Raw genomic sequence first — 19091 nt, 5'->3', positions numbered from 1 at the left:
TTGTGTGTGAAGGTGTCAAATTGATGCCCAGTAAGGTACCCAAAATTTGGCGGGTTCTGCGCGCCGCCGTTTTTTCGCTATTTAAGAAAAACCACAGGGGGGCCAAAATGGCCCCCCCATCAGGGCGCGGGTCCTCGCCCGCACATGGGAGCGGGGGTTGCCACCCCCAGGTAGTCTTTCTGCTCTGCACTCAACATTTTTAGAGCTAGAAGGCTGATTTTTCGTATAGCTGCTCCTCTATCCCTTCTTGATGTCCACTGATAATTTAAAGTTTCTGCGGTTTTTGGTTTCGGAGATATGACCTTGTTTTTCAGGTCATGTCATGACCCAAATGCCCAATTCTCAACATCTTGCGTTGGCTATGGGCCTTGTGAGCTTTTGACACCTTGATTTCGACCTGTTATGCCAGTCTTACCTCCCATCTATCATGGAGCATGTTGTTCGACGATGTACAGATGTCAAGGTCAGGGTCAAGGTCAACCTAGGTCATCTAAGATAATTGCGTTTTAGGCAAGCTAAATTAACTTTTTTTGAAGGTTTTTTACTGCATTTTTGGTAAAAGCTTCTCAGATCATGATTTCATGTAATATGGACACATAAACAATCGGTGCACACATCAGTATACAAGCAGACACACACAGACATACAAACACATATCATTGACCTTGACCTAACTTGACCTGAAATGACCTCAGCAGCAAAAACCTGGTCGGGTAGTGTGACAAAGAGGTTCTAGCTGGCTTGGCACCAGAAAACGGCATCGTCATCGGTATATGATAAGCAGCGCACTTGATATCCAACGGTGACCCAAAACAGCAACATTTTTTAGTTTGACCTGACCTGGAAGGTCAATGACTGACCTGGGAAGGTAAAACTGGGTATCATTGGATTCGTCTCTTCCCAAAGAATCTTTTTGGTCTTTATCGCTAAGCTCTATCTCCAACAGGAACGAAATGGCGCGGGGGGTGGCAACCCCCTCCCCCCCCCATGTGCGTTCTAGGATGGGAAAATGGCATGTGCGGGCGAGGGTTAATTAATACAGTTCAGTACATACAGGTCATACAGGTTCAGTACATACAGGTTCGTTTGCAAGAGTATAAAGTAGGTATGTACAATACAGTGGCTAATGTTTGTGTAGCATGTAGGTAGCATGGCACACATATGTCCGCTGAACGTTTATCACTGAAACTGTTACTTTATGTACTATGTAAGTACCTACCACCATTCAGAAGTAATAGTACGCGTTTCCTCAACTACTTCTCACCGGTAACGTATAGCGTCCTCAGTGACGTCGGCAGCAGCCGCAGCCACCGCCCCGTTCCGAAGGACGGGACCCTGACGGTCAGCTCCTCCAAGCGGGGAAGACTCTGCAGAAGCGCCGTCAGCTGATTCTCGCCAAGGGCCGACGGAGCGTCGAACGTCGTCACTGTCCTTAGCGCCTCTCTCAGCACTGTGGTATCACTGTCTGCCGGTGGCTGCGGCTCCGTCTGTACCGTGACGTCATGAAACGCTTTTGTAATTTTACTGAAAAGACAAGAAAAAAGGAACATAAATCAAAATGCAAAAGAAGTTCACAACTTTAGTTGGCTTCTTTGATGATACGATATATGCATTTACATATCGTCGTCAGCAATAGTATGTTGCCACATCTATTCAGTTGAATAAAATCGTTCAGAGTTGATTTCATACGAATCTGAACGATTTGATACGTCCGATTAGATTTTGTGACACGATTGCTGATGAAGACATGTAAATACGTGCCGGATATAATGCCCCAAACTGGCCAACTTTATGCAGATTGCAGGACGTCTGTCGAAAACTGGAACAATACGATCGAGACTAAACGGCTAACAGATGGTACGAATTCAAGACATGTTTCTTTGATTGGGCGGAAATTACAATTACAAGCTACTCGACCTTCAAAGACCTAGTGATGTTTTATTTCTTACACCTTCTACAAAGAAAGTTTACTTTTCACCATGACAGCTCTCCGAACTCTCTCAGCCCCCACAGCCACCCCTGCTGCCTCCCAGTCTCACCCCTGGGGACGGCCGGATGGCGCCGCTCGCCGGCGGACCTCCTGCCGCAGATCCTCCACCACGGTCTGGCGAGTGGTCCGCTCCTCGATAACCGCCTGCTCCAGGCGGACCATCGCATCGTGAAGTGCGGCGTTCTCCCCCTTGAGCTTCTGCGTGTCCGAATGGTCCTTCGCCACTACCTCACTCAGAATGGTCACCTTTTCACGAAGGGGGGCCACCACTCCACGAAGGGCGGACATCTCTTCACGAAGGGCAGCCACCACTTCACGAAGGGCGGACACCTCCCGGCGAAGGGCGGCCAGGTCTTCACGCACAGCTGTCATCTCCATCTGGAACGCAGAATTACAGTTTTTTACGTTTCTACTCATCATAAATCAGTGGCCTAGTACGTAGCGTTACGTCGTACGCATTACGACATTTCGTGCAGCGTCGTGTCTAATCACGTCACAAAACGACATGTCATTACGTATTACGACATGTTTTGTCATGCAACCCGTATTGTTGCATATAAGGCAGGCAAGCTTGGCAGTCAGGCAGACAGGTCTTATGTAGGTAACCAATATAGAAATTGACTATCGTTACTAGTTTTTCGCAAAAAAAGAGATAATAAAAAAAACGTTATCACTTCGAAAGTCTACCCCTGGCCAGGCCGTTTTCATAACGCGGACGGTGAGGGGCCGGTTCGACCTTTGGCGATTAGCTCCTGACCTAATGCACTTAGAAACACCAGATGTATAGGGTAAGTGAACTCATACATCTCGCCCCTGTTCAAATCTAGTGACTGACACAGTCACACAGACAGTTACACAGACAGTCACACAGACAGTCACACAGACAGTCACACAGACAGTCACACAGTCACACAGACAGTCACACAGATAGTCACACAGACAGTCACACAGACAGTAACACAGACAGTCACACAGACAGTCACACATACAGTCACACAGCAGGACCTCGGCTAAGGAATTTCGACTGGGCAGATGGGGACAAACCAGACTCCAGAATTTCAGATACCTACCACCTAATATACACCGTATAAGCGGACCTTTACACCACGCGTAACATACATATTATATATACTGTAGGAAAAGGTATACCAAAATCCTGCCTAATCAGTTAACCCTCGCCCTGGCAGGGGGGGGGGTCGATGCGACCCCCCCCTAAGGTTTTTCGAAGATAGCGTAAAGACGGCGGCGCGCAGCGCCGCCAAATTTGGCACAGCCTATGGGGCAACCTTTTTACATATGACCTGAAAATTTCAGGTCCGGGTGACCTTAGGTCAGGTCACCAGGTCAGAAAAACCGGTACAAGGTCATGGTCAAATTTCAAATTTCTTTTTGCACCTGTCCAACTCACAGTTTTGCACTGATTTCCTTCAAACTTTCAGGATGTGCTAAGTTCACCGAGTTGTATAACATATAGTTCGGGTTTTTGAGGTCACTGACCTGAGGTCAGTTAGAGGTCATTACGTCGTAATGTTAAGCCTATGGGAAAATACTAAATTCGGAAAATACTGGAGATATCCGCTTCGTTCTATCACTTTTGTGCTTTGAAACCACAGTACTCAACAGCAGGTCACTTGGTGCTTCTTTGTTTGGTGTACTTATCCATGGGTCAGGTCAAATGAGGTCAACTGAGGTCAAATGACGTTTTTGCCAATAACTTGGCACATAACCCGCGCCCCGCTGGGGGGGGGGGGGCAGATTCTGCCCCCCCTCCCGTTTTTCGCCAATAACTTCTAAACGCGTTACGCCAGCGACGTCAAACTTTCAGTACCTTATCATACATCAATTTGACACGTTCCCTGAAAATTTTAGCGAAATCCGTCGGAAAATTTTTGAGAAAATGACGTTTTAGTGACGTCATGTTCGCCATTTTCGCCTCAAAAATGGCAAAATTTCAAACGCCACTAACATCGTCATTTTTAAAGGAATCAAGACACAACAAAAAAGGTTATACGTGATTCTACTTTGTCTATCAAATGGCTATCTCGGTTTTTTGAAAATTTTGGATTTTGGCCCAAATTTTTTCAAAAAACTGACTTTTTTGGGAAAATATTTATAAAATCCAAAATTTTGAGTGTATCGAAAAAACCGGAATATATGTCAAAGAGGTGGTCTATGTGCACCTACATACCAATTTTTAGAAGAATCGGTTCAAAAATGCGGAAGTTATTCAAAATTTTCTGACGTCACGACACACAAAAATTTTGAAAAATGATTTTTTTTGGAAGTTCTAGACCTCGTACGGAAACAAAAATAGCACCATTCGATTCGCCGTCAAAAACTGCATCAGATAGACACCTTTTTAGGCCTTAACAACCAACTTCAAAATTTGACCTCAGTTGACCTGACCTTGACCTGACCTCGACCTGACATTCATCCAAAGGTGGTCCATATCACTTATTGAGTGTGCCTATTGAATTCTATGAGTAAAATGACCCATAAAACATGTGTCGCACATGCCCTTTTCTATATTTTGTTTTTGGTGACCTGACATGACCTGACCTGACCTTGACCTTGACCTTTGAATGACATTGTATGCAACGAATATTGTCTTGGTAGTCTAAGAACACGTTTTGGGCAATCAGTCTCAGTCCATTCTTCGGCAACTACGGTGCAAGGCCGATACTGTAGAAACTTGCATCTTGTACCCTTGACCTGACCTTGACCTGACCTCTGACCTACTTAAGCAAAAAAATTTGGGCTCTTAAGATCCGCCTTGTTGAGAGCTTCCGATTGCCGTTTTCCCCGTCTTTCTACGACCATCGGTTCGGAAGTTAGACAGGGGGGGCAGAATCTGCCCCCCCCCAGCAGGGCGCGTATGGCTGAATAGCCCAGCGGGGCGCGGGTTAATGACGCTAGAGCTTAAAAAATGGTACCATTGTGTTCCTGGTGATCAGCCGAATCGAATGATATGCGATATGATGCAATTTGGTTAACTTTAACTTAATTTATTAATTTAAGTTTACTTAAAATTTAAGAAAAACTTTATGTACACTTAAGCAAGATAAAAAGTATATCATTCGACGCGCCTTGACGTGCTGAGTTCACTGGTGCTTTTCTTTTTGCTTTATCTTAATTAGATCAAAAGTTATAAGCGAAAAACTTTTGACCTGTTTTTAGCGAAATTTTTACATTTATACCCCCAAAACCCCCCTAAATATTGACCTAGAGCAACCAAATTTGCACAGGGGCGAGAACCCCAGGGGGCCCACCTACCTACCGAATTTGGTGTTTCTAGGTGCCATAGGAGCCAATCGCGAGGGGGGTTCGCATCGACCCCCCCCCCCCCTGCCAGGCCGTGTTATGAAAAATGCCCTGCCAGGGCGAGGGTTAAGGCATCCGTAAACATGTCTACACAAACTTCTACCAAAGGTTTCGAGGCCAGCGTAGGGCGCTTATAAGACGAAGTCGAGCCCCCGGAGGCTAGCAATATGGCCCTTTGGAGTCCGCTTTGGGACCCTAAATGGCCAAATGTGGACGTGGGGCCCAAAGAAGCCAGTGCGTAGCTCTTTTAGACCAGCGTGGGGCAATATAAGGACAGTGTGGTCCCTGTGGGGTCCTCTAAGACCAGCGGCGTGGGGTCTTCTGAGGTCAAATTGGGGCCCTCTGAGAACAGCTTGGGGCTATCTGAGGACAATGCGGGCCTTCTTAGGCAACGTGGAGCCCTCTGTCTTCTGAATTCTAAGGCTGGCGCTGGGACATCAGAGGCCATCTCGATGGCCTCGATGGTCAGACTGTAGCCCTTATGCATGTTTAACCCTCGCCGGACCTATTGGTTTTCTACATACGCGCCGGCCGAGGGGGGGGGGGTACGACCCCCCTCGCCGTTTCGCCCCTGGTGGAGCTAGCGCGTCGCGGAAAAAACGAGCGTGTGCGCCGTTACAAGACGCAGAGATTGGTACTCAATTTTAAGGTCCTAGGTCAACCGGTGACCTCTGAGGTCAGGTCAAGTGCCCCAGGGTACGGTTCGGTTTTTGGTGAATAACTTCGCAAAAAACGGCCGCAGAGCCGCGATTTTGGCAGCATCGTGTTCGCCTCGCTCAGGCGCGTCGAATGGTATACTTTTTGTTCGGGTCAGGTCAACTTAGGGTGTTGACCTCAGGTCAAGGTCAGGTCAGCACCCCCAGGTCACGAAGTTGGTCGAAAGAGGTCATGTCGCATATCATTCGATTCGGCAGGTCTTCCTGAATCCATTGGTGGCTTTCTCGACTCGCTAGCTCAATTTGATCGGGAGTTATTGACGAAAAACTAATATGACCTTGATGACGTCATAAATGACGTCACGGAAGATCAACATTGCAAAAGTGACGCATCTGACCTTGCAAATAATGCATCAAATCACGATTCTGTGTGCTTGAGATAGTTGGAGATCGTTCCCGGCGCCAGAATAGCAGTTTTCATTTTTCCCCATTGACTTATAATGGTGAGGTCACGAAAATGACCTGACCTCATATGACCTTTAGGAAAAATCCGAGATATACAAGTTGTGAGACACATAATGGATACTAGATCCTGCAAGTTTCATTTCCCTGTGACATCTCCTCTGGCAGTGAGGGCGTTGCGAAGTTGCGACATCTGAAGACCGTGCAGAGGTTCACTTATGACGTCATAGGTCAGTGACCTGACCTGACCCAAAAATGCAGTTGGTGTCAAAAGATGCGGCTTGGATCAAAGGTCAGGTATGCCAAGTTTCAGCTCTCTATCGCCAGCGTGTTCGGAGCTATCGCGAAAAAACCTTACGGGGGGCGGCACCCCCCCTTGGCCGGCGAGGGTTAAGCCCTCTGAGGTCGAGACGGACCCCTAGATGCCGGCATGACCTCTCAGAGGCCGGTACAGGCTTACTAAAACCGGCATGGGCTCCTTGAGAGCGGAGGGGGCCTTTAGAGGCTTACTCAAGGGCTCTAATGAGCCATCGTGGGCTTTGTGAGGTCAGCATAGGCCTTCAGTGAGGCCATTGTGGGTGTAGAGTCCGTGCCCACCAGAGACCTGTGTTAGCTGCCTGCCAAGCACCAACTGACCCGTCCGGCCTGGGAACTGACCCGGTCGGCGGTCACAACATCACGTGACCACAGTAGGGCGGGGCTGCCACTGGCCGCAGTGCAGACAGCGCGGACGCCAGTTGATACAGCCCAGACACCAGTTTTGTCAGATACCGTCACCAATTTTTCAGGACACTTCCGGGCAGCACAGAGAGGAGGACCGAGAGCGTGTCACGCGTCGCTCCTCACGAAAGCCGTCCGCAGGGGTCTGTGGTGGTGGGTGTGTCGGCGGATCAGCCTCTGAGTCGAGTGGCGGCCCCGCAACTGGCTCTTCTTCCGGTGCCTGGAGTGACTGAGGTATCCTGGTCGGGGTCAGCCTGGACGATGGCGGCGGCGACGGTCCCGGTCTGGTGCCCACTGCTGGCCTGGCTGTGGCCAACACAGAGGCAACGTTACCTCTGGCAACAGCGATGGAGACTCTTTGTGAGAGCCAGACTGTTTCGCGCTTGTCGCCGGTGCGGGCTGTCAGCCGACGGCCAAGCTCATCTCATCTCATCTCATCTCATCTCATACTGTATTAAGGACATCCGCAATATACTTGCAGCTATTACTGCCTTTTGTCACGTGATAAAACAAATGAACGTCAATCGGCAATGGGAGAGTAGGCACAAAATGACAACGATCAAACATACAACTGTCACACGCACGCACACACATACACACAAAAACTCAGCCGCGTCTTAAATCGGTTCCAACTCTGAGGTGCCGCCTGAGGCGGCAGCCAAACAGGTGCGGAGGTAGCCGCGGCAGGTCGGGCGGCAGCGCGTTATAAGCGGCCGGCCCGCGGCACTGAAACCGCCTCCTCCCCATCTCGGTGCGGCACCGCGGCACGTGGAGCAGGTGGTCCTGTCGAGTGTCGCGTGACCACGTCCCGGTCGCGGCCGCGGGCCTCGGCCACAGTGGCGAGACCGGCTGCCAGCTCCTCGGGTTCCCCGCTGCGGCGTACCTTGTGCAGCAGGCTGAGAGTGTGGTACGACATTAGCTGATCTGCGCTGAGCCACTCCAGCCGCCGCAGCAGGTCAGATGCGTGGTCATACTTCCTGCGACCGAAGCTCCTTCATGAGACAGGCTGCAGCCGGACCCAGGACACCAGACGTTTCGACCGCAAAAGGGACGAAGACGTATCGCTCACAGAGAGCTGCATATCGAGTGCGCTTGCGCTCTTCCGCACAGCGGGCGGCGCTCCCAGGATTCAGCGCGGAGCTGATGATGGCCGTTGATGAGTAAGTGTCGCAGCAGGTAGCGTCCCATACGAGGCTCATTCCCCGGCTGAAAGGGAAGAGTGTAATCCCATCGGGACGTCGGCCATCTCCTCTGTCAAGGCCGGTGGGCTCCAGCACACTCTCAAGTCCTGCGCTGCTGAGTGCTCGCCGTAGCACGTCATTAAGGTTAGCGTGACGTGCGTGGCGGCCAGCACTCTTGGCACATGAGAGACCGTGGCGTCCCAGTTGGTCAACAGGGCGATGGCAGAGCTGACAGTTATGGACAGACAGTTCGTGAGGAGCGACGTGTGACACGCTCTCGGTCCTCCTCTCTGTGCTGCCCCGGAGCATGCGCATGTCCCACTTTCACAAGTGGGTCTAGGGCTTGAAGGCCCCAAGACATGCCTATTTTGAAAGTTGCTGCGATGTCTAAAACTACCGCTACTGTCTTCCGGGCATTCAGTTTACACATTGTGACCAAACAGTTCCCAAAAGCTATGATAGCCTGGCCACAAATGACGTCAGAAAGACGTCATTTCCTGCATTTTTCGACCAAAAGGGTTTATGGATAAAATAGCAAAAAGTGTTCCACAAGGTTTTCGAAGTTCGAATAAAAAACGAAATAAATATTATGACCCTATCGTCTTCTATCCACGTAACAAATTTGAGATACATACCTCTCTTTTTAGCTAAGTTATAGCGGAAAAAACTGTTCTTAAATGATGACGCATAATTTCCCAAATACATTTTTAGCAATTCTGACCACGTAGCGCAAAACAAAGACCGCGATGAGACTTCCCGTGACGAGCTGCATGTAATCAATACTTATTTTTATAAAACATCAACTTTAAAATTTCACCTAGTTTGACCTGAACTTGACCTGACCTTCACCAGAACGTAGCCTAAAACTGGCCTAAAAGGTTGCATTACCCACATATGACATAAGCACATTTGTCATGTAAAATGGACCATTAAACATGTATTACGCGACACCTTCATATTGTGATCATCAGTGACCTGACCTCTGTTACCTGACCTGGTATCAGTGACCTCAAATAGCAAAATATGTGTTTCACGAGCAATTTGTGCGCGCCAACGGGGCGCGGGCTAACAAAAAGATCCGTTTTTTATTTCAGGGGATTATTTCAAAAAACACTTTTTATTTTGTGGTTCAAAATAAAAACAAATATATAAAAAAGAAGATAGTGGTTTTGCAGCGCTGCTTGTTTTATATCTTTTTGTTTTTTTCAACATTTTTATCTATCTTCAAAACTTTGGGCTGGACAGCTCTACCCACCAAACCTCTTTTGGGTCGGAAATGCCTGAACATGACGTGACTCTGACGTCATTTACGGCCAACCTATCATAGGCTGTGGAAAAAGGTCACAAGGTGTAAAATCGATTTACAAGAGGGTACTGAAATGTTCGCGACGATCGGCGCATTAGTTTGAGAGATAATGCGAAACGACTAGAAGAGGGAGGTGGCAAAAATATCCCCCACCAGGGCGCGGGCTAAAAAATCCACTGGGTATCCTAAGGTAAAGGTAATCACAAGATTGTGGATACGATGCTGGATGTTCTCTACGATATTATACTAAGAACAGTGTAAACACGGGCGACAAAATATGAAAATGAAACAGGAAATTGATTGATTTTCGCATCAGGTTTGACTGCTTGAAGAATATTTGAAGTGCCTCATATTTACTCCTACAGGGTGGGCAAAATCTCGTGACTGCAGAGGCAACTGGCAGCCACTACGGGACATTTGCCCCCTTGCAGTAGCGCGGAACACCTTCAATTAAAGGGGCATTTCTGACTTTTAGCTCCATTCTTTCCATGCAAAGCCAATAGGGCTTATGTTAAAATGCCGAAATCAAGGGGACACGGTTCCCCGGTGCCCCCCGTTCCACCCCTTATGCCCTCCCCCCAGTTAACCCGCGCGGGGCTGGGGGGGGGGGTAAATTTTACCCCTCCTCGCGAATTTTTGCAATATCTCAAAAACAGCGGCGCGCAGCGCCGCTAAACTTTCAGTACCTTTTCTTACATCAATTTGACACGTTCCCTGAAAATTTGAGCGAAATCCGTCGGAAACTTTTTGAGAAATTGACGTTTTAGTGACGTCATGTTCGCCATTTTCACCTCAAAAACGGCAAAATTTCAAACGCCGCTAACATCTTCATTTTTAAAGGAATCAAGACGTAACAAAACGTTATACGTAATTCTACTTTGTCTATCAAATGGCTATCTCAGTTTTTTGAAAATTTTGGATTTTGACCCAATTAAAAAAACTGACTTTTTTGGGAAAATAGTTATAAAATCCATAATTCTGAGTGTATCGTAAAAACTGAAATATATGTCAAAGAAGTGGTCTATGTGCACATAGTTACCAATTTTTAGAAGAATCGGTTCAAAAATGTGGGAGATATTCAAAATTTTATGACGTAACGACACACAAAAATTTTGAAAAATGATTTTTTTTTAAGTTCTAGACCTCGTACGGAAGCAAAAATAGCACCATTCGATTCGCCGTGAAAAACTGCATCTGATAGACATCTTTCGAGGCCTTAACAACCAACTTCAAAATTTGACCTCACTTGACCTGACCTTGACCTGACCTCGACCTGAAATTCATCCAGAGGTGGTCCATATCACTTATTGAGTGTGCCTATTAAATTCTATGAGTAAAATGACCCATAAAACATGTGTCGCACATGCCCTTTTCTATATTTTGTTTTTGGTGACCTGACCTGACCTGACCTTGACCTTGACCTCTGAATTAGAGTTGCAAAATTTCCCTACCGCACTACCGGCATGCCGGTAATTTTTCACTACCGCAGGTTTTTTCGTGGTATCTGGCATGTCTTGCCGGTAGCATGCCGGTATTTTTGATTTTGCACACAAAAAAATTATCAGCATATGATTCAAACTTTGGACACTAAGAGGCTATTGAATTGTAATAACAGCAATCTTAGCCACTGCAAAATACATTTTGTGGTAAAAGTTCCATATGCCGTATTAAAATTACCGCCAAATTACCGGTATGCCGGTAATTTGGCGGTTTTTTTGCTTGGGGCGTGGTAGCATGCCGGTATCCCAGAAAATTTTTGTGGGGCGGGGCGGTGCCGGTAGCAGCCCATTGGGAAAACTTTGCAACTCTACTCTGAATGATATTGTTTGCAACGAATATTGTCTTGGTAGCCTAAGAACACGTTTTGGGCAATCAGTCTCAGTCCATGACTCCATTCTTCGGCAACTACGGTGCAAGGCCGATACCGTAGGAACTTGCAATTTGTACCCTTGACCTGACCTTGACCTTGACCATAAACTTTAAATTAAGTACACGTTTTTAGTTGTTCGTGATGAGATCTTTCGATTGGCGTTCGAATTTTCCAAATCGGACCATTAGTTCGGGAGATAACAGGGGGGGGGGGTAAAATTTACCCCCCACCAGCCCCGCGCGTTCGGCTGGAGACCCCAGCCCCGCGCGGGTTAACCCGGCCGGGCCCGGGGGGTAATCCCAACCACCGCAGCCCGGGGGGGGCGTTTTTCGCCCCCCCTGTCTAACTCCGTAAATAAGGGAGCTACGGAAACAAAAGCGATACCAAACGAAAGGTCCTTACGAGACGATTCTAAAGCACCTAAAATTTTTGACCTCAGGTCAATTTTCAAGGTCAGAGGTCAAGGTCAAAGGCAAAAACCGGCACATGTGTAGTGATCTCAAAGTAAGCATTGTAGACGACGGCAGGATGCATTAAACCGGCAAAATTGGGTGTCAAACGAAAGAAAAGAATCTGAGGATTCCGGAAATGTGCTCAAAATCAAAGGTCAAGGTCAAGGTCATGCTTAAAATTGACCTCAAACTTTGCACTTTTCGTACATCTTGCGTGCTAACTTCCAAGATGTTTTGAAATGTTTTGAGGCTTATCAGGTCTCTATTTGTGGTTCATCTTACGATACAAGGCTGCTCAAAGGTCAAGGTCACAGAAGAGTATCCTTGCTAGAGGCTATTTCACTGGTTCAAGTTAGTAATAATAAATAAGACAATTTTGCCATCCGGAGGCTCTAAATGAAGGCTTAGAGGAAAATAGATGCTAGATTCGTGATCAGCGGGTACGAATCCATCATAAATGACCTTTCATGTGTCAAGGTCAACCAAAGGTCATTCGAGGTCACATGAGGTCAACATACAACTTGACCTTTTCCAAATAAAACATATATCATTCGACGCGGATTGACAAGGCGAATGCGATGGTACCACTGCCGTAGCTCTAGGACCATTTTTGTCGAAGTTATTTGCGAAAAACTAAAACCACAGCTCGGGGTCGTTGACCTGACCTGTGACCTCAGGTCACCAAAACTATTTTTCTATTTTTCTCTAGGTCAAACGCTACACAACCGTGCTCGTAATTTGTCTTTATCTCTAAAACTCTATTTGTGGCAGCTATTTGAAGTTCGCGTCTGTGACGCCGAAGTTTGCCGTGCAGGGGTCTAGAAAAATCGACCCTGTGACGTCATCAAGGGGGCTAGGTCCAAATTTTTTACTCCAGAAGATGTCAAATTGATGGGAGAAAAGGTACTGAAAGTTTCGCTTTCCTATCCCTAAGCGTTCGGGAGCTATCGCAAATATTCGCCAGGGGGGGCGAAAAACGCCCCCCCCCGGGCCCGCGAGGGTTAATGCATGTTAACAGAGGCCAGACACGCCAACATACAGTATACAGGCAAATGAAGCACAGACATCCAAACACATCAAGACGGGTACCTAGCACACAGAGAAGATACACAAAGACTCACAGAATCACATACACACCGTTACACAAACACATGTTGTCTGACTATAGACACAGACGCACAAAACACACTCAACAACAGACACAGGGACACACAGACCCCCCCCCCCCCCCACACACACACAGGTCGGTCCTGCTCACCTGATATTCGCCGCCTCCGCCGTGGTCGGCTCCGGTGGACAGAGCTCAGTACCGTCCACACACTGTTGGACCGCCCGCTCTGTCGACTGACCCGGCCGATGGACGCAGTGCAGCTCGTGCGGCTCCGGCTCCTCCGTCGGCCTTTGTCCCGGTCTGGAACTGCGCCGAACATCAACACCCCGAGTCGGTGTGTTGGCAGAATCGATCGTGTTCAGTGAGTCGGCGGCGCGGTGTCCTGGCCTGATGACGTCAGTGGGGGTCACCAGGGTTACAGGGACAACACGGGCCGCCAGTTGATGTGCAGCAGCCCCCCCCCCCTAACCACCACCCCCCTCCCCCTTCCCTTCCTCAGTACCCGGGACAACTCTGCAACTCGGCAAAACACAACATAGTGACGACTGACGAGCAGGCATGAACGGTTGAAAAACAAAACCGATGATAGGCGTAAATGGGTGAGCGGTGGCGCAAAAGGGCCGCTCGATTTGCATAGGCCGCGAACAAAGGGTCGCCGCCGCCGCCGCCGCCGCGGAGTCGCGGTGTCGCGGCCTGCAGCCGGCAGCGGCCCCTCCCCGTCGGAGCAGCGGAGGAGGGTGCGTGCCGCGGGGAGGGGAGCCGGCGGCGGGGGAGGGCGCCGGCACCTGCCGACCTCCTGGTGCCCCGCGGCGCCCCGGCGCCCTCCAGCCAGGCGTGACCGCGCCGCCGGCGCCCTCCCCGCCCTTGACCCGACAGAGACCCACCGCCGCCGCTGCGCCGCGACCGCCGCCAGCGCGAGCCGACGGTGACCATTGTGACGCACACCGGGCGGGGCGTGCGCCGCGCTCGCCCCCAGTGCGCCGCATTCGTCCTCAGCCGTCCGTGAAATCCCATTTGGCGCATTGTGAGAGCGGGAGACGCGTGCGGCGCCGGTGAGAACAGGTGGAAAGGTTTCCCGGCGGTTGGGTCACAGCGCGCCGGTCAGCGGGCGGCCGCGGGCCGGGACGACAACCGAGGTCCTTCGGCGGCCCGCCGACAACGTTGACAAATCGTGTTTTGTATTTTACACTCGCACAAGGTCACACGGGTCGCCTGTGTGACACTGTGCGAAATTTGTTCTCAACGAGAATAAAGTGAGTCGGTGACAAACAAAAATCGGCACGGAGCACCGTACCGGAACTTTGGCCATTTAGCACGGTATGTCAGTTGACCCGCGGACCATGTAAAAGGCACAGTGGGTGGCGACATTCCTTCTTCCACTGGTCGTTTGCCGCTGGCACTGTCAGGGAGCCGACCAAGGTAACTACGGCCCCCTCTCGATAAACTGCAGGAATTGAGCTGCTGCTCACACCTCGGTACATACCGAGAGACAATGGCGCGGCGTCTTTCGTGGGTGAGAACCGACACTTTTCTGGCTTTGAAAATTGCAGCCTGCTTTAAAAAAAAAAAAATGCATTTGCATTTGAGCCTGCAGTGAAGTATGCAAAAGTCAAATAAATATGTGACGCCTCCATCAAAAATGAATTTATCGGTGCTTTTGATAAGGCTATTTTAGATTTACACCGAAAGAGTAGTACCTTGCTTGAAATAATCGTGCTTCTACCTCATGCTGCTTGTAACGGAAAATTTATTTTCTACCGTGGATCTGGTAAAGCACTAATGGCTCTGTCAACCACCAACGGTAAGCCACCAAGGCTTGTGGTAGGTTATCATCACTGTAAGACATCATGGAATGCCACCAATCAGGGTGGTCACATTGATCTGTAAAGAGCTGCTGACGGGCCCCGGTAGCTCTGTTTGCTATACACTTCGTCAGGCGTGTGACACATTCATGGCAGCTGGGACCTGACCGATAAACTATGGCAAACGGTGGCGGCAGATTTCTACCGTGACACCCACCAAACCCACTCTTTCTCTTGTTATGCAGACATTAAAAATCCGACAAATAGTTGCGAAAAGGAAATCGAAAGTCAGGAGCGATTCAATGCATAACGCCTTAATTCCGCTGCATGTTGCTCCACTACGTCACCACACGGCAGTTTGTTGGTAGCTCAGTGCTCCGCCCGTCTGTGCCCACTGCACGTGTAGCTGACACCACGTGTGCTGCGCCGCCACCCGGTGCGGCAGGCGGCCCCTGTGTGAGCCCGCCGGTGTGACGGCCTCCCTCCGGCCCGGAGAGCAGGCCGGTCAGCTCTGGCGTCACGGCCTGTGACGACCGTCACCGCGGCGGCAGGGGAGCGTCACGGCCCGGCGCCCCGGGCCGGTGAATCGGGCCACCCGGCGCCGCCAGACGGGCGGGAGCGCGGGGCAATTACCCACTGCCCACCGCCGCGGGCCCACGATACAGGCCAGTGATAGAGTCGCTGCACCAGTCACACCGGGAGCCATCACTGCCATCAAAACCATCAACACCAGCTGCATGGTCAACCCTGGCCGTCAGTCGACAACAGCCCGACGTTGTTTGACGAAGACCGTCTCAATTCAGTGCCGTCAAACCCGGCGTGGTCAATTAGTCAGCGACAGCGTTGTCAGATTTCTGAATAAGATTTCAATACTCCGATCATCTCATGACTGATGACATGTTGTGAACCGAGACGCATGTAAGCCACCGCGAGGAAAAATAGGCCACACCACGGGAAGGAAACGCTCTAAGCACTGTATACCACACGGGCAACTCAAGTTGGGCGCCAGTAGTTCGGTCAGGGTCTCTCTTACACCCCGAGGGCAGGACTGGGAACAGAGACGGGCGCGGGACCCTCAGGGATCGCTAGGCCGCATGGTAGGCGATCGGGCCGGTCTAGCCTCGCGAAACCTCAAAGACACTTTTTTCCGAAAATTGGAAAACAACGCATACTAGTCGACAGAAAATTCATCAAAGATTACGATTAGTGCATTTGCATGGCTCAGGAGACATTTTTTCGTAGACAAAAGTATCGTTAAAGACAGCGTTCCGTAACACTTCATAAGGGGGATAATCACAGCCGATTTTTACGCTCTTTGAATATTTTGCGGAACGATGAAATTGCTAGGTGTTGAGCATCCATTTTGCATGGAAAGTGAAATTTAGATGTTTAGACGATTCCGCCATAGAAAGCAAGTAGACAAAATCAGTTCAAAATGTCATATAATTAGGTTAACTTTTTATATTTTTTTCTACCACTGAACATTACGTTCAATGAATTAACCAAGCCCAGCAAAAAAAGTTTTACGAGGATGAACTGTAAATGATGCCGTATCGCATGCAATAGGACACTATCTATTAGGGGAGCCAGTGAAAATTTGCAGCCACTTGCAGCCCTGGCATCCAGACACTTTTTTCTTCTAAGGGTTGGCCGTGGCTTGGTGCACTTGAGCACAAGTGGTAAATGCCCCAAAGGGTGTTTTCGAGATAGCTCAAAACACCCAGGCAATAGAGAGCTACAACCTGGCATACCTGACCTTTGATGCACGCTGGATCTTGTGACACCAATTGCACTTTCAAGTCAGGTCAGGTCACTGACCTATGACGTCATACATGAACCTCTGCACGATCCTCAGATGTCGCAACCTTTCAACGCTCTCAGTGCCAGAGTAACTTTCACAGGGAGGTGAGACTTGCAGGACTTATTGTCCTTCAGAGGTCTTACAACTTGTATGTCTCAGATTTTTCCTAAATGTCACATTAAGTCAGGTTGGTCACGTGACCTCACCTATAAGTCAATGGGGAAATATGAAAACTGTTATTTTGAGGCCAGGAATGATATTCAACTGTCTCAAGTACATGGTATCGTTACTTCATGCACTCCTTGCAAGATCTGATGCTGCATTTTGCATTGTTGACCTTTCATGACGTCATTTATGACGTCACTAGGGTCATACGAGTTTTTCGTCAATAACTCCTGATCAAATTGAGCTAGAGAGTCGACAAGGTCACCAATGGACTCCGGAAGACCTGCCGAATCGAATGATATGCGATATGACCTCCTTCGACCAACTTCGTGATTTGAAGACCTCTGACCTGACCTTGACTCGAGGTCAAGGTCAGGTTGACCTTACGGTGACCTCACCTGAACAAAAGTAAACCATTCGACGCGCCTGAGCAAGGCGAACACGACAATGTCAAAATCGTGGTTCTGCGGCCATTTTTTGCGAAGTTATTTACCAAAAACCAAACCCGCTGCTTGGGTCACGTTATGAAATGGGGCCTTGCCGGGTGAGATTTACGCTGTTTCATGATATGTATAAATTGGTAGGGCATAATCGTTTGAATAAAAAAATTGGTTTGGAAGCAATTTTCTACGGAGGTACATACCATTCCAATGTCCTACCCAGCTCATACCGTCATAAATTTCGACCTACCCTCAAAAGAATTCATGCGTTATTCGAGCAGCAATTAGGCAAATTGCAAGCTCGCCACAGAGCACAAATCCTATAAGAGATAGTCCTTTTTTAAAACATATGCTCATTGGATATTCAAGAAGGTTGATCCTAAATATTGTGGTTCTAGCTTCAAAAACATGGATGTTATGAATGCCGATAGGTTTCGCGAGGCTACACCGGCCAGATCGCCCACTGTGGGCCGGGGGCGTCGGGCGCGGCCAGCAGGACAGTCGGCCGGCCGGCCGGCGCCCCCCACACAGCCCATGTCACACCGCTGATGGAGTGACTACCGACTCAGCCGCCACCGCCGCCGCCCCGGGCGCGGCCAGCAGGACAGTCAGCCGGCCGGCGAGAGAGCAGAGAGAGGAGATGGAGAGATGGCCCTCACCCATTCGACCGGTCGTAACCCACTCCAAAGCACCTTCCCAACTCCTTCAAACACCCTCCCCGTGCTGAAGGAGCCCCGTCGCTGAGCGGCAGGGGGACGCCGCTAAGGTCATCCATCAAGACGGCAGCCAGGTGGGTATATCGGCCGGGCCGGGACGAGGGGCCGACTGACGTCTTTTTGTTGGCGGGCGGGCCGGCGCGGTCGGCCCCAGTGAAAGCAGGGCCGGACGGGTCGGGGTGACTTGGTGCAGTTGACGTCATGTAGAGTGGTTCACCTCGTCAATCAGAGCCGCGAGTGGAGAAGCGCCGACTTGGAGTGCTCGGAAACCGGCGGAGTTTGTGAGGGATTTTGGATCTGAATCTGAAGGAAGGAGAGTGAATGTCCGGTGCCTTATTGGTTGTGGAAGGTTCGGAGCCATGCTACGGCATTTGTTGGAATGGAGTCAGGAATAAATAGCATTGTTAGCTAAAGTGTGAGTGCAAAAAGAACACCAAAAGAGACAAGACATGGCGACGTCATTTCGAAAATTTTCTTGACCTGAACTTCGAAACAGCAACAGCACAACACAAGCAACAGGCACATTTGGCCATCGATTCTACTCACTCGTGGCAGGACGATGAAGACGAAGCTTCTAGGGTACCCTCGTCTGAAAGGTAGTGGACGGCCCTCCTCGTTCAGCCGGCACCTCGGCCCAGAGACGGCGGTCTGAGGAAACGTCCTCACCCGAGCACCGTGACCACTGGAAGCGCTCGTCGCCGACGCCAGTCCCACTATCTCCTCCAGTTCCGGACCCTCGGACAGTAGAGGCGATGGCACAGCGCGCTAGGCGGCAAAATCGCCCCTAGGCGCAACTCCGCAACAAGAGGACACTGACGCACGAGTCGGCCGCTGCGCGGGGACCACATCCTGGGCGGCTATCTGCAGCGGAGGGGCTGAAAACATGTCAGCCCGGCCGGCCGGACGGCGCCTCGGCCCCGCACCAGTGTCTCCCGGGCAGACACACTGAAAAAAATTGAGCACCGTTAACTGAGTAAGTGGTTATTCTGCATACCGGAGTTTTTATATACCCAATAATGGGTGTTCAGGGAGCGTTTGACACCTTTAACCGTGTATGACAGGCTTCATGACACTGTAATAAGTGTCACAGTACACATT

General features: G+C 49.7%; 1 protein-coding gene across 1 annotated transcript in view; it reads right to left on the bottom strand.

Annotated features, from left to right (window-relative positions):
* Positions 1-18751, bottom strand: part of LOC122388124 — a 28413-nt gene extending 9662 nt beyond the window's left edge. Inside the window, exons 1-4 of the mRNA XM_043378922.1 lie at positions 18540-18751; positions 13217-13456; positions 2040-2368; positions 1265-1524 (exon numbers count right to left, since the gene is read on the bottom strand). Of these exons, the coding sequence (XP_043234857.1) occupies positions 1265-1524; positions 2040-2368 (589 nt within the window). The 5' untranslated portion in view covers positions 13217-13456; positions 18540-18751. The remainder of the gene's footprint in view (positions 1-1264; positions 1525-2039; positions 2369-13216; positions 13457-18539) is intronic.
* Positions 18752-19091: the final 340 nt, after the last annotated feature.

The sequence above is a fragment of the Amphibalanus amphitrite genome, unplaced genomic scaffold, assembly GCF_019059575.1.
Source record: "Amphibalanus amphitrite isolate SeventyFive unplaced genomic scaffold, NRLGWU_Aamphi_draft 000309F_arrow, whole genome shotgun sequence".
NCBI lineage: Eukaryota > Metazoa > Arthropoda > Thecostraca > Balanomorpha > Balanidae > Amphibalanus > Amphibalanus amphitrite.
The sequence above is the reverse complement of the archived record's forward strand: the minus strand, read 5'-3'. Positions and strand labels throughout refer to the sequence as shown.